Source organism: Carlito syrichta, unplaced genomic scaffold (genome assembly GCF_000164805.1).
Source record: "Carlito syrichta isolate Samal-C Ts95f unplaced genomic scaffold, Tarsius_syrichta-2.0.1 Scaffold316502, whole genome shotgun sequence".
Lineage (NCBI taxonomy): Eukaryota > Metazoa > Chordata > Mammalia > Primates > Tarsiidae > Carlito > Carlito syrichta.
In genome coordinates this window covers 783,519-799,505 of record NW_007260598.1, presented here as the reverse complement: position 1 = coordinate 799,505, position 15,987 = coordinate 783,519, and the positions used below count along the sequence as shown (strand labels likewise).

At 47.5% G+C, this 15,987-nt stretch overlaps 1 protein-coding gene across 1 annotated transcript in view; it reads left to right on the top strand.

Annotated features, from left to right (window-relative positions):
• Nucleotides 1-15,987, top strand: part of ABCA4 (ATP binding cassette subfamily A member 4) — a 135,289-nt gene that overhangs the window by 46,757 nt on the left and 72,545 nt on the right. Inside the window, exons 10-11 of the mRNA XM_008074610.2 lie at nucleotides 557-673; nucleotides 1,436-1,633. Coding sequence (XP_008072801.1) covers nucleotides 557-673; nucleotides 1,436-1,633 — 315 coding nt within the window. The remainder of the gene's footprint in view (nucleotides 1-556; nucleotides 674-1,435; nucleotides 1,634-15,987) is intronic.

Here is a 15,987-nt window from a genome sequence, read left to right as displayed (position 1 = left end):
GTGTGCGTGCGTGTGTGTGTGTGTGTGTGTGTGTGTGTGTGTGTGTGTGTCCGTGTGTCCTCCTGGCAGCAAGTTTCCTGTGTATTTTTTGCTAATTGGACTGGAGACTCCTCCCCAACCCGCCCCTAGTCATCCCTGGAATGTTTTGCTCCAGTGCCCCTGCCTGAGCCCTCCCCTCCCTACACAGCCTGCAATGAGGTTTTCTTTTCCACTGTTTGAATTATATCCCTAACGCAAGGGTTCACAATTCTCTGAATCCTGGCTACCCAGAACAGGGAGGAAGGGAGGAAGAGTATTAGCTCACAGGGAATCCAAATCCTGCCTTCATGAGGTTTTGAGACAATAACATCATCAATATTACATGAACGTTTGAGATACTAAGAAGTTAGATTCTGTCATTCCAGGAGGTTGAGAAATGGGGGACTGTTCTGGGAAATATCAATAGACTGAGAAAATAAAAACACTTCCTGGAAAGGCCTTTCCATAACACACAACCGAAGGGCCTCACTTTTTTCTCCTTATTCCTGTCTCTGTCTCTGTTTCTGTCTGGTTTTAGGCCAACTCAACTTTTGAAGAGCTGGAGCGCCTTCGGAAGGTGGTCAAAGCCTGGGAAGAAGTAGGGCCACAGATCTGGCACTTCTTTGACAACAGCACACAGATGAACATGATCAGAGTATGGATGAACTGGAGGATGGGGAGAGGAGGGGAGGGGAAGCGCCAGGAAAGTTCCATGTTTCTTTTTCCCAGGAAAGAGTTAATTGCTACTGGAGTTAGGTCAAAACATAACAAGCAGGTCCCAAATGCCCTCAGATACTGTCACCAAGTGGGACCTGATTTTGGGTGATTTTGGGTGGAAAATGTTTCTTGAATTCTAGGCAAATCTGGAAGCTGCCACAAGATCAGTGGCTTCCTGAAGTTTCTTGCTTTTATAAATTCACTCAAGGGGCTCGGATTTAAAGAGGCTTCTCCTCCAGGGGCCAGCTCTGTAACTACAAAGATAGCTGAGGGTATCTGGTCTCGCCTCCAGCTTTGCAAAGCCAAGCCAAGAGTTCTGAATAACAGGGATAATCCAAAGAGAACCAACAAGTCCACAAGCAAAAGAAGGCTTCCCAGATGCCAGAAGGATCCTCACTGCTTTTTCCACTCACTATTCTCCCATTCAAAAAAAACAAACAAAACAAGAAATCTTCCCAGATGACATTTTCCATGACTCTTCCCCTCCCCTGCCCCATATGTGCCTTCCCTTATTATGGAGACCCATGTCTTGGGGAAAACAGGATATAGACAGGTATGCCTTATAGTGCGAAAACCTCACTCGCTTTTCAGGTATGCTTAGCGTCTCTATCCTTAATCATTAAAAATTAGAAATGACCTAAAAACAAGACCTAAGAGCCTGTGGAGCTTCTAAGCTGTGACTGTATTTCTTCTTCCCAAGGATACCCTGGGGAACCCAACAGTAAAAGCCTTTTTGAACAGGCAGTTTGGTGAAGAAGGAATCACTGCCGAAGCCATCTTAAACTTCCTCTACAATGGTCCTCGAGAGAGCCAGGCTGAAGACACAGCCAACTTCGACTGGAGGGACATTTTCAACGTCACTGACCGCACCCTCCGCCTGGCTAATCAATACCTTGAGGTAAGGGGCGGCAAGGAACCTGAGGCCACAGCGAGCCCCTTGAAGGTGACCCTGTGGGTGGGGCTAGAGTCCCCATGGCAAATTAATTGGTCTTGAGTTTAAGCTTTTGTTGTCTCCACTGAAGAGATGAGAATTCACACAGCCCCGTTCCCTAGCAGCTTACCCACACTGAAAACTTCTCCATGCTTAGAACTGCTTCCTCTTCACATCTCCTGCCTCCTAATGGGTCTGTGACTACTCCTTGGCTGGCAGCCCTTGAAGCACCCACATCTGCCTTCAACCCTCTCCTGTCTTCCTTGCTTCATTGGCCACCTATGCCCAGTGTCCACAAATCTCAAGGTCTCCTGCTTGCTGGACACTCCCGTCCAGGTGCTACAAGCACAGCAGACACAACAGGCCCCAAAACAAAATGACTTTCTTCTCGCCCATTAAACCCGCCATCCCATCCCTTCGCATTCGCATCCTGACTCACATCAGCAGCGTCTGCCGGCATTCTAGGCCAGGGATTTCAGGGTCATCCTTAATTTTCTTTCGTCTCCACCCTCCACGCAACAGCTGTCATTTGTTGATTGTTACTTTGTGCTTTCACATGCATTCCCTCCTTTAATCCTCACAGAAACTCCATGGAGCATGCACTGTTATCACAGCCAATTTACAGAGGCAGAGGCCGAGGCTTAAAGAGGTTCAGTGAGACTTCATGACATGGTTGTTGAGAGCAGCAAGCAGGACCCGGGTCTGGGTGTGTCCGAATCCAGAGCCTGCCCTCTGATCTCTCTCAGTCACTCTGTCTCCTCTCCCTCCTGTCTCTCAGCCCTGCCTTGCCCTTCCAGGCTCTCTGAGGCCTAGAGGCCTGGTCATCCCTGCACGAGGGGTCCAGCCTCTGTCAGCTCAGCCTCTCTCCTTGCTGACACCAGAGCTGCATTCCAAACACACATCTGCTTGCATCTCTTCTGATGACTCAGTCCCCAAAGAACACCAGTCCCTTCCAAATCTGCCCCACCCACCTTCCCAGCCACCACTCACTGAACATCCAGGCCCTGTCACACCCCCAGGCATTCCATGACCTCTTGGAATTTCACCCTTTACAAATGCTGTTTTCACTGCCCCTTGCTAGAGCTCTTTTGGTCACAGGATTCTTTTGCTTAAACACGAAAAAAAATGTATTATGTGAGTTCAGGGAGATCTCAGAGTTGCAGGCCACCACAGGACCCTGTGTCCCTCGGACTCACCTTTCTTCCTGCTTCTGCCATTTCATTCTTGGCCAGTCCCTCTCTGTGGTGGTGTGTCAGCAGCTCACAGTCCCTGGTGGTCATCTATGTACCAAAAATTCCACAGAAAGAGGAAATTACTTTCCCACAGTAGAAGCAATACTCCCTGCTGCCTGGCTCTGTGTCCTCTTCTGAGTCCCTAGGGGGAGATACTGGACTCAGATTGGGAGGGCCGGGTCATCTGCCCACCATGGAGGGCATTGCTGTGAGCAGGATGACTGTGATGAGAAGGAAGGTGTTTCTTCCAAAGAAGAAACACACAGTAGAAAAATATATGTCCACCAAAGCCAGAAGGGATGTCCCTGTCCCTGGCTGGACTTCCATTCATTCTTTGAGACTCAGCTCTCAGATTTTACCTCCACCTTGACATAGGTTCGTCATTCACTCCTCTGTGCTTCCTGGCCCACCCTCACACCTCTCACAGACCCCTGCCTAAGTTAGATTAATGTGTCCATTTCTGGTGGAGCAGCTAGACTGGAGTGACCCAGCACCAGGAAGCACATAGTCATTTTCAAGTTCTCAACCTTGTAACCGCAGGGAACATTTCATCTAAGAGCTGATCACACTAGCTCATGGACCAGGTCTGGGCTGCATGGCACCTAGAACCATTAGAAGGTAGAAGATACTCTGAGCCATAGGAGAGGGAATCAAGCTGAGGACCCTCAGGAGTAAGCCCTCCCATCCCAAGCCTGTGGGTCCTGATTATGGCTAACTAGTGACTTTCTCTGTCACTGAGTGGTTTTGAGTACTCCCTGCTGCTGGTGCCCCCAGAATTTCCCCAGAGCGTATGACTCTTCCTCTCTGAAACCCTGGAAGTGGCAGCACGTCCTTCCCAGATGGCCTTTCAGAAGGTCTCAGCCATGGTGGTAGCAACACCAGAGTTCAGGCAGTGACTAAATGATTTCCAATTTGTTCGAAGGCAAGAATGACTTTGAGTGCTTTTTACAGAACAGATTCTTGGGCATCAACCCAGATCAACTGACTCAGAATTTCTAGGGAAGAGGACTGGTTATCTGCATTTTTACTGTGCCAATTTTTGGGGCCTTGGGGTTCCCTTGTATAGTTTTCTCAGTTGACATCATCCTCCTTTTATGGGACCTCGACCTGCTAAACCCATGTCCCTGGCTGGGCCCACCATCATCTACCCACTGTCATCATGACAGACAGGCCCTGAGCAGGGATGTGGGTAGAGGAGAGGGCTCTTCCTTTATTTTTACCGATGGAGTTCAGTGGTTCTCACAACATTTTTGTGTGGTACTATAAAGAATGCTTCTGCTTGACTTGACATTTGTGTCATGACATAAATGTCTTATTTCCTTGAAGGATGATTTTTCCATGTAGCTTATGCTTAATACAGCACCTGGCACCCAACAGTACTTAATATACATAAACTGCTTAAAGGATTAAAAATTCAGTCTCTGGACCCAGACTTCCTGGGTCCAAATCCCTATTCTTTATGCCTCTGTTTCTACATCTATAAAATGGAGATATTAAGAGTAGTTATATAGTAGGCTTGTTATGTGAATTAAATGAGCCAGTTCATGCCAAGCGCTGACATATAGTGAGTGCTTAAAAATGTTAACATTTTAATAAAATATAAACACACAAAAATATTGCCCAGGCAGAAGAGTGGCAGCCATGTACATTGGGCCCAGCCTAGGAATCATGAAGCTGCTGGTCACCTGCTGCCTCAGCCACCAGGATGTCAGAGGGTCTCCAGGCAAAAGTCTCCTGGGGGACTTCTGAGAGGGGTTATTGGTGGTGGCAGGAGCCCAGCAGGTGTGATGATGTGGTTTCTGATCGTCCTGCTCTCCGGGGTGGGGGGCAAGGAGAAAGCCAGGGAGGAATGAAATGAAAGGAGGAAGTGGACAGTGAGGAGGAAACCGGTTCCTGCAGTTGTCCTGGTGTTTTCTGCTTGTTCTTGGCTTTGGAAAGTCAGGAGGAGCCTGGAAAATTCCCCACTCCTACCTGAGGGTTGCTGAGCAGCTGACTGGCCACAAGGATGGATGGCTCCCAGGCCTCTGCATGGGAAAAACCGCATGTCCCCTTGTTAGCTAGGAGTGGCTCCTCGTCTGCTGGGGTAGGAGCGGGGAGGTGGTGACGCCCTTGTTTCTGGGGCCTGTGAGGATGGAACAGGAGTGCCAGGCTGACACTGGAGACCAGTGGTGGCACCTGCTGTTGACCCATGAACTGTGACCCAAGTGAGAAATGTACCTTTTTCTCAAACTCAAAAAACTTGCGTAAACATTAACCGGGAAATGTAAAACCACTCTGCATATCATCCTTAGTGAGTTGGCATAGAGTCAGGATGCGTTAGGTCGCTCTTAAGGGCCCAGGACAGTGGTCTGGCCACCATCTGGCATTTTGTGGACACTGGGCCAGTGGTTCTGAAGCCTTCCTATCCATGGACCCCTCCTCAATAAGGGCTTCTATGATCCTGTTCACCCCATAACCATGCGCTTTTTCCTCAGATCCCCTGCCCTGAGCAAGGGGAAACAAGCAAGTCAGACCCCTGGTTACAAGGTGGCCGTGGGCTAGGAAAAGGGGTGGTAGTGGATGTGGGAACCACACACCTCACGGGGGGTAGACTCACTTCCACAGGCTTTCCGGTCACCCTTGTCTCCAAACCTAAGGAGACAGAGGCAAGGGAGTCCTTGTATAGGTCAATGTCTTAAGCTGGTCCGTGTATACTTTTATACTTCTCATTTGTATTATCTTTATTCATATATATTTTGCTTCTGGAGAAATGCACAACTAGAAAATTAATAAATTCTTCCTCTGATGACTTTTAGTTGAAACAAACATTCCTACCCTGCCTTTTTTGATTTATTTGTTTAGCAAAAGGCTGGGCCTGGCACAGATGAAATATTATTAGGAGTTCACGGTATATTTTCATTTCATACTATATTCGAATTTTAGGTCTTGAATTTCATATTCAAGAATTCAGAAGCTGAATTCTGCCAGACTCTAATATAAAAGTACCTCTGATCAAGGCATAAAGTTGTACTTCAGCTAGTAACAGCTATATTTCTCTAAGCCTTGAAAAAACTTGTGTTCACTAGTAGCTTTTTCCTCTGTCAGCACAGTCCATATGTGCTCACGACTCATTATTATCCAGATGGTGATTATCTTGTTGGTGAATTATCAGCAGCCAGAGTTTTTGGACTATTTTTTCTCTGCACCTTGGGTGCTCCTGCCACCTGCCACTGCCATCCAACCAGAGTGTACTCAGAGAAGATTTTTTTAGACTAGCCTCAGAATAAAGAGGATTAGGAAGGTGAAGCCGCAATCACAGAACATATTTTAGAGTCAGAGTATAGGTATTTGCGAATTATCTGTCCTGTTGCTTTCTTCTGTCAATTCTGTGACTCCAGATATGCACTGAGAGGCTGGGGAGAAGTCAGGGAGTGTTAGGAAGAGGACAGGAGTCTATCCCACACAAGCAAGGTTGATTCAAGGGCCAAGAACTAGACCCTAAGCACCTCACAGACAATGACCTTATGATGTACCTCTTCAGTCTCTCAGAAACATAAACCTGGGCTGAGGATGGAAAATGCAGGAAGGGGTAGTCTGGGGCCATAGGTAGAGAAAACGGACTCACATTGAGCCTGCTCTGAGACAGCCACATGCTGGCATTTTTTCATGTCATCTCATGAAACACTCCTAACTACCTGCCCAGTAGTCATCATTGTTGCCATTTTATAGAATTAAAAACAGTCTTATGAGGTTGACTGCCTAATACTACACTGGTAACTGAGGGGTCCAGAATCCTAATTCAGACCTGCCTGGCTCTGATAAGGAAAGTTCTGTCCCCTGTAATAGCAGGGCACATATTAACAGGGGCTCAGGAAATACTATTTAAATAAATTATATGATGAGTCCCCTGGAGGCTGAAATTATTTTGTAATATTCAGAATAATAGGTACTATTATGATTAGGTCTTTTGTGCTTGAAAATAACTAGGAAAGGTATACAGTGCATCCATGTAACCAAAAGCTATTTGTACACCTTAAAGCTACTGAAATTTTTTCTGGGTTGGCATCTCACCCTGTCATCCAGGCTGGAGTGCAGTGGCACACTCATGACCACCACAGCCTCGACCTGCTGGACTCAAGCAATCCTTCTGCCTCAGCCTTCCAAGTAGCTGGAACCATAGGCATGCACTAGAAATATGTTTAAAAAGCAAAAACAAACAAAAAAACAAAATAGATGATAAACAATTCAAAAATTATAAATAAACGTTTTAAGATTAAAAAAAAGAAAATAACTCGGTTAGAAACCTGAACGGGTTTGTATTCATTCAGTCGCTCCTACATCTGCATGCATGAACTCCCTGCTTCTGAACAAAGCTTGCACATCCCTGACCCGGGGCAGCTGACATTCTACTAGAGAAAGGAGTATATCCTTGAATAATTCCACAGTGGTGGTATCTCAGAGGACGGGCAGGACAGAATTCAATCAGATGGAGCAGAAGCAGTTGCACAAATCAAAATTCCAAACATCATGAGTCCTCCAGGTACTGTCAGTTCTCCCTGCAAACTGTCTCCGAAACCCCCTCCCTCTCCTCTCTGTGGATGGATGGTGCTGTCTCTCCCAGCTGCTCACGGGCCTGTCGTCTCTTGCTGTTCAGCTCCCACATTTCTTCTTGCGAGATCTTTCTAAAACCCTGGGCTCTTCGTGACATGCCACCTACAGCTCCACAGGGACTCATTGCTAAAGGTGACACCTTCCCAGTCCAGCCCCTTCTCAGTTCTTCTACCTTATGAGGGACTGCCCAGGCTTCCCACCTTGTAGGGTTGAGGCTTTCCCGCCTTTCCCCTGGACAGCCTGGTCTACGCCCATATCCACCTGCAGGACCCAACCGTGTTTCAGGCCTTCTCTGCACCAGTCCCTCCACCGCAGCCCTCAGACGGCATTCGTTCACATGCCTCCCCACCTAGTTATTTTCAAGCTCCATGGCCATGAACCCCTTGTGGGCTGATGCGGTCTCATCTTTTTTAGCTTTCCACCTTAGCTGACTAGAACTGTGGGGACATAACGTAAGCACCTGTAATTGCTGTGCTGGGCTTTATGGGTTAAATTTTCTGACTAAGGAAGGCAGAAAGACAACTTCAGACAGGAGGATCATAAGCCAAGTGCAGAGGTGTGAAGCTCAAGAGAAGCAGGTGGCCAGGCGGAGGTGCGGCTGCAGTGACAGGTGAGAGGCAGTTGTGTGCAGAGTCGGCCAGCATGGCTTGTGAGAGCTGCATCCTATGGGCAACCCCATCTCTCTAGCAGCTATTTGTGGACTGTGGGACAGGGGACAACACTGCTGTTTCACTGCCTGAAAAATGAGGATGATGGAATGACCTGCAGTTCAGGTTGCATTCACTGTGTGGCCGCACTGGGTATTCGGGACTGGAGTATGATCTGATTGGTCGGTGCATGACTCTGTTGATTGGCAAATACTTTGAATATAGTAGCGCCCATCTCCCAGAGTGACTGGAATGAGGCAACAAGAAACTGTGAGACTAAAGTGCCCGGCAGTTGTCAGCCAGGTGATTATGTCTTCTTGTGGGCCCAACTTAGTGTCAAGCTGGTGGTTTTGTCCTGATGTGAACCTTTGACCTTCCAACTTGACCTTCTTTTTGTTTCATCATTGTGTTTAATTTATTTTAGAACAGACACTTTTTAACAGCTGTGCATTTCCTGTCTCTTTGTTTTTGGTTGTGGTGTGTTTCCTTACTCTCTGTGGGTGAGCGTTTCAGATGTCTTTGTGCAGTACCCAGCATGCAAGATAAAATTTATTGCAGTGCCTTTAGCCACTAACTCCCCGTCCCAACCAACTCAAACAGCCCAAAGCTATTTGGTCCACTGGCTTTTTCCATGTAGTGGGAAATAAATCTCGAATGTTACTTTTCAGATCTGCCAGGAAGCTCATTCTGGATGTTTGCCCACATCCACTGGCATTTTTCTAAAGGAACCCCAGGTGTCTACACTGACACCAGCGGGGCCACTTGAGCCCTCCACTGTATCCATCCATGCTTTGTTCTCAGCCTGGGCTTGGGAGTTGCAGGTGTAGAGACAGGATTACGGAGCCAGCGTCTCGAAGGATATAGCCGCTCCCTTGCCCTGAAGACCTCTCCCCTAGCACGTCCTGGCTGCATCGGTCAAAATATGACTGTCTATGCCACAGCATGAGCACAGGGTGCCCGTCTTCTCCGATGATCCAGTTCAAGCAGAAGGAGAAATTTTCTTTCTTTCTTTGCCTCCACTGGACATCGCTTCCCACCTAGCTGATCATTTAGTGTATCTGTTACTTAATGTGTTTGAATTAGAGACAAGGAGGTCACAGCTGAAGAAGGAAGCCTGTGGCTCCTGAGGCTTGTCCTCCTAAGGTAGTGTTTGATTTAGCCGAGCAAACAAATGACTTCATTCTCCAGAGGTCTGCAACACAGCTGCCTGAGCTGGAGAGGACTCAGCCTCTTCCGCCAGGGTGAACGCTGCTTCCTGGTGGGTGCCAGCAAAACAGCCAACAAAGAACCTAGGGCTGCATGGATTTCCGAGGGTGATGATCCTGCCACCTGGGTCCGGCCACAGCAGGTGGAAGCTGAAGGGGAGAGGAAAGCCGTTTCTTACTTTGTTGCTGTTTGCTGTTGTGGGTGTTACAAACGTTCTCACTGAGAGTCTGAGCTTTGGCTGCAAACACTGTCTTTTTATTCAGTGAAGATGCCCTTCGAGTAGTGGTGCCAGGTTTATGCGAAACCCCTTACGCTGGCCAGTTCTTGTCCTCATGCATTCTTCCCTAAGGTCCACGATGGTACCGCTTCTCTTGGTGTAGAACCAGACAGCTTTTACAGATGGACTCCATGACCTCAACCTCATGAACCTACTGTGTTCTAGCTTACTAGCTAATCAGACCTGACCAGATAGATCAATATCAGGAAACTCTGCTGAAGGTTTCCTCATTCCTCTTTGCCTCCCAAACATACTCTTTGCATACACTTGCACTAACAGACATGTCCACTAACCGAGATTTTGACTTCAGAGTCAGAGCAAGTACCAAGAGGGAATGAGGTCAGCTGCTGTGAGGCAGGTGGCTTCCCCATGAGAACGAAAGGACTACATCATGAGTCATACCTCAGAGGGTGACCCAGGGACTTCTGACTCATGTCCAAAGCAGGCTCCACAGCTGCTCTGCCTTGACCTTGGGGAAGATGCGGCAAGGATGACGTTCCGCACTAGCTTTATAAGACATGGCTCTGGGAGGTCAGGGTTGTGTGACTTTCACTTAATGGCCTCTGAGCAGTTAGTGAGCACCAGTGGGTGACGACCCACCTTCCTCCCCATCACCCAGGGGAACATGGGCTTTGGCTTCTGTCTACTGCATTATTCTAGCCAGATGAAGTGCTGTGAGCTCAGGGTGAGGTGTGTTCCCAGACAGATTGCTCAAAGAAAATAACTCCTTTCCTGCCCTGATAAACAGCTGTCATGGCTGAAAGGTGACCTGGCAGGGTACACCTTAGAAATCACTTGACTCTGTTGACTTTCAAGATATTTTGCAAAAAACAGTAATAGAAATGCTACTTGTTGCGTTTTCATTATTTATGAGACACTTGTATACTATAGTGGCTAAAAACACAGACTATTCAGAGGAAGTTTATTTGACCTCGTTGTGCCTCACAGGTGAACTTGGACCTCATAGTCTGTGAGGACAAGATGGACTTTGTACCAGTTGTGGCCACGTGTAGGCCTTCAATGAGTATCAGGCTTTGTTCTTACAGTGAGGCCCTTGTTAAGCGCTTTGCAAACCCCGTCTCATCTGATCCTTAGAACACAACTATGGTGTAGGGCAAATCTCAGTTTTACAGACAGGGAAAAGAAGCCACACGTTTAGGACCAGGCAAGCAGGACTGCATCCATGTCTGCCTGATTCTTAAGCACTGTGCTGTGCTACTTCCCAAGACAAAAGTGGGCCCGATGTCTCAGGGTTAAAATGAGTGTGTTTAAGAAGCTTTTAGCCTTTTAAGTTTTTTTTCCCCCAGAGACTATCAGGGTACCAATCTAGGGGGCTGCATCAGGAAACATGACTATGAATCAGCTGCCTGATACACAGTCAGGGTGGAGCCACGTCATCACAGGAGTCAACAGGGTCACTGAGAACATCAGCTGCTTGTTTCCATACAGATTTTCCCTTAAGACATGAAAGGGGAGTTCAAAGAGAATGAGCTAGATCGTTCTGAAAGTCACATTATTAAAATGTATTTGTTTCTATTAGCTTTTTTCGTGAGTTTCACTGTCATCAGCACCAAAAAAATTCTCATTTTTTGAATTTCTCCTAGTTTGTTGTGCAACTCTGGGTGCACAGGGTTCCATTCAAAATGTCCTAGTCGGGCAACCCCTTCAGGTCCCCTCCCACTGGGAGCTTTTCTGTTCTCTTAATAAATCCTGCTTTTAAAAAAAGTACAAATCTAAACAACCCAGTAAGCACTTCTGAGACTCCATGATGAGAATATCCATTCCAGAGACTACAATGAACAAGACGTGGCCTCTGGCCTCCAGAAACATACCATCTCTAGAGCTGTGCTGACCAGTGTGGTCACCACAACTACATGTAGCTATTTAAATTTAAACCAATTAAAATTTAAAACCCAGTGTTTCTGAAGCATTGGCCACGACTCAAGTGCTCAGTAGCCACTTGTGGTTCATGCTTATCATAGTGGACATCATTGCAGAAGTTTCTCCTGGGCAGTGCTGCAGGGGCAGGCCATCTTCTTGTTCAGGAATTTTGTGCCCAGCCTGTGGCTGGAATGTGGCTTATTCTCAGAGTAATAAAGGGGGTCCATACCCCACAGGTTTCAAATTCTGCTTTGACCTACACTGACCTTGGGCACGGCCCTTTGCTCCTCTGACCCTAGTTTCTTCACTAGCAAAGCAAGGACATCGGACAAGACCTTTTTTTTTTTTTGAATTGGAGTCTCACTCTGTCGCCTAAACTGGAGTGCAGTGGCCGCTCCCGGCCACCGCAGCCTCGACCTGCTGGGCTCCGGCGATCCTTCTGCCTCAGCCTTCCAAGTAGCCGGAATTACAGGCATGCGCTACCACGCCCAGCTGATTTTTTGATTTTTTGATTTATTGTAGAGATGAGGTCTCACTGTCCAGGCGGGTCTCGAACCTGCAGGCTCAGGCAATCCACTCACCTCAGCCTCCCAAAGGTGCAGGATTACAGGCTGAGCCACTGAGCCCAGCTTGGACAAGACCTTTAAGTTTCTGTTCTGTTGTGACCTGAGTAGAACATTCTATGTGTGTGTCACAATATGAAGTGCAAAGGAGAACTTTCATCTCCCCAAATAATTTTTTCTTTATTTGAGAAACTGAATTTCAGATTTCCAACACTAAACTTTTGCCAATAATAAAATTCTAGGTACAGAGTTCTAGGCCTGACAAACTGATGAGATTATTTTATTGCTCATCTTGTAGAAGTCCAGGTCTCCCTAAAGCAAACTCAAATGTATATATTTTGACATACTCTAGCAGCTCAGTCCTGAAGCCTCCCTGCCCAAGCAGCAGACTATCAAGCCTCTGTCCCATAGCAGTGTTGTTGGGTTAGTACTGACAGACACTGGGGGCCAGGCCCTTGGTCTGGGACAGTGGTGAGTGTCTACATATTAGATCCCTCCCCTTATGCACAAGCTATTTATAAAATAGCAAAACGTAATTGTTTCTGTTTGGAAAAAAACTTTATTGAGAACCTTTGGTGTGAGAAACATTTATTGAGGACTTACCAACAGGCTGGGCAACGCCTGTCTGTGAGAGAGTTGTTGACTAAAGAGCATCTCTGTTTCCCTTAACTGTGGTGTATGGCTGTGCCTACTGGCATCTTAAAGAAATACCGATTCCATTTCCTTTTAAAATTAATTTCTTTAGTATGGTATCATTGGAGCCTGGACTCTCTAGAATCTTTTATGTACCTGTGTTCCTCCTCTGCCCACATGGGCTAGAAAGCTAATGGTTCCCTCTTCCTTCTTTTTTTTGTTTTTTTTTTTTGAGATGGAGTCTCACTCTGTCACCCAGGTTGGAGTGCAGTGGCACATTCACAGCCACCCCAGCATCAACCTGCTGAGCTCCGGCAATCCTTTTGCCTTAACCCTCCAAGTAGCCAGAACTACAGGTGCATGCTACCATGCCCAGCTAATTTTTGATTTATTGTAGAGACGAGGTCTTGTCAAGTTGCCTGGGTGGGTCTCGAACCTGCGGGCTCAGGCAATCCACTTGCCTCAGCCTCCCAAAGTGCTGGGATTACAGGCTGAGCCACTGAGCCCAGCCTCCTCTTCTTTTTTATCCAGAAGACTGAAAGTATTACATGAGACCTACTCATGTAATGGCCTGATACCTGCCAGCTTAGCGCAGGAGGCCAGGGAGTGCAGGTTTCAACACATTTGATCCACATGACCCCTGAATCATCAGAGGCTTCAGGTTCACTCTGAGGCAGGGGAGGGGTTCAGGAGCTTGGGTCTCTGGTGGATGTTTTAGGTTTGGCGGATTCTTCCCAGGGCAAGGGAGCTGGTTCATGGTCAGGGCCTCACAGCCTGTCACCTGTCTTGCTTAATTCTCCTGGTAATAGTTGTGGAATCAGATTAACTGGGGTTTGATATCTACTCTACTACCTTGAAGAAGAGACCCAGCCTCCCTGAGCCTAAGTTCTTGGTCTGCAACATGAGGATAAATCATCACCTGCCTACTTGACAGGACAGCTGTGGGTGTGTGGAAGGCTCTGCCGGCCCCACAACATGGCCATGGCCTCAGCTCTTCCTGTTTCTGGTGCAGCAGGGGGAACTCAGACCAGGAGCTGAAAGTAGGGATGATGGGTTTCCCCATGCAGTAACATAGGGATTCCAGGTAACCCACAGGTTCTTTATAGGAATTAACTTGTTCCTTCAAGCCTAGGGAACATCAACAGCCCAGTCTTCCTGGTTTCTTTCCCCTATCCCCTGCCAGTGATCACGTTGTCGACTTAAAACAAAACAAAAAACCACAATTTATAAATCTAGAAAGAAGAAGAAACTGTGTTTCCGATCAAGGTTACAACTTGGAAGGTGGCCATCCCACAAATGGAGAAGCACGGACTCTGATGGGGCTTGGATGCAGGCTTCCCAGGAGGGGCTAGAGCAGGAACAGACTGGCTAAATGTACACACTCAACAGGTTAGCTGAATATTCGTGAATGTGTCCCTGCCACATGTGTGTTGAACCAGCATGCATATAACATGCGACCCATGTTCACTTTGGGGTGGAAACGTAACATCAGAATGTATTACAGTTAGGCCCTACTTGTCAAAAGGTCTTGTCAGGCCATGAAGGCACGCAGTTGTGCAGCCTCTGTGAACTGGCCAGAGCCAGTCCGTGGCCAGTGGTCTCTTATCAGAAGAAAGCTCTAAAATCAGCCTCTTGTCCAGTCAAAGCTGTAGTGACGGCTGATGACCTGGTGGAGTTGCAAATTGCATTAATAATGTTTATCTAAAGCCAGTGCTTGTTTTGCTGTTGGAGAGAAGGAAAAGCCTGTGGCAGTCAGAACATGCTTCTTTGGGTAGAGGTACGTGACTAAACCCTTGCCTGTGCGGCCTTAGGTCCTGTTTATTGTCATGTGGATCTGACAGCCACAAAGGTCTCCTCTGTCAGTCTTAGGGTCTCTATTTTAACATTAGTGCCAGTCAGTAGTTGAGTCTAAACCACAGAAGGGAGGCAGTATAACGAGGTGTGTCTGACTTCCCGTGCTGTCAGGGTTGGAAAGTCAGTTTTTAAAGTGCTGCTGGGTCCCCTTGGCCCTGGGGGTCTGCTCAGTTGGTGGGGGCTAGGGTTTTATTTTGAGTTTGCCACAACCTGATGCTATATGTCATCCCCCTGCTTAAAACTCTACAGTGGCTCTTATGTTCTTTAGGGTTGGCCCAGAACGCCTCTGCCCTAAACATGGGAAGCCCTGTGTCCTGGGCACACTACAGAGTCCTCAGGGCAAACAGACTTGCCACACCCTCCTTTCTAGTGCTTCTCTCTCACACCCACCTCCATTTGCCGTAGGTCTCATCTGTGCCTTGCAACTGCCTGGGGATGCCCCGGTATTGCCTCTTGCAATGCTGACTTAATTGTTGGGGATAAGTGTAGGTGTCTGTCAAAGCTCCTCAATGATTCTAAAGCACAGCCATGGCTGGGGACCGCTGCTGTATTCTGGCAGGTCCCAGACCCCCATGGTCTGGTCCCTGTGCAGAGCTGACCTCTGCCCCCTTTCCTAATTCCTGCTTGTCCTCCTCTCACTTAGGCATCTCTTGCTTCAAGCAGCCTCCCCTGACCCCTCTGGGAAGACCTTAGCTGCGCCCTTCACTTAGGCTCCCGAGTGTGCTGGGCTTGCTTTCAGCAGAGCCTGATCCTCTACTTGGTGACTGTAGGTTCTCCCCATCCTCCACCTTATTTGGACCTGAGCGTCTTTCCGGAAGGGGTTTGTATCTTTTCTTCTTGTATCCCTGGAGCCACCTGGCTCCCCACCTTTCAGGCTCTAGTTCATGTTCAGTGAACAAATTAACACAGCAAGGCCTTCTAACCTCTTATGAGTTACATTCTAAGAAAGAAACATCGACACAAATAACCCTGGTGATTACAGGAACAAGAGGTCAAGGGAAAAAGCAGATGCAAGTATAATATAAATGCTTGAACAAATCCATACGAGTGGGCAACCCTCATAGTCAAGTTTTTTAAATTCTTAGTTCTACTGTTTTGTGGGTAATGCTTTTTTCTCTTCCAGGAGAAGAAAAGAGATATAATCGGGAAATTCCTCCCCCCACCAACATGACTTGTCATGAAATTACAATTGGAAATGATTTCTCTAAGTTATTTTGGCTGATATTATTTTCTGTCTCCCTCCTTGTTCTTCCCCCAGCTGGCCATCCGACTTGGAGAGAGCCAGGAAGGTTCAGTGCTAGGAATGTTTCTGTCTCTCCTTAACGTTTTTTGTTTTGTTTTTTTTTTTGAGTTGGAGTCTCACTCTGTCGCCCAGACTGGAGTGCAGTGGCCACTCCTGGTCACCGCAGCCTCCACCTGCTGGGCTCCGGCGATCCTT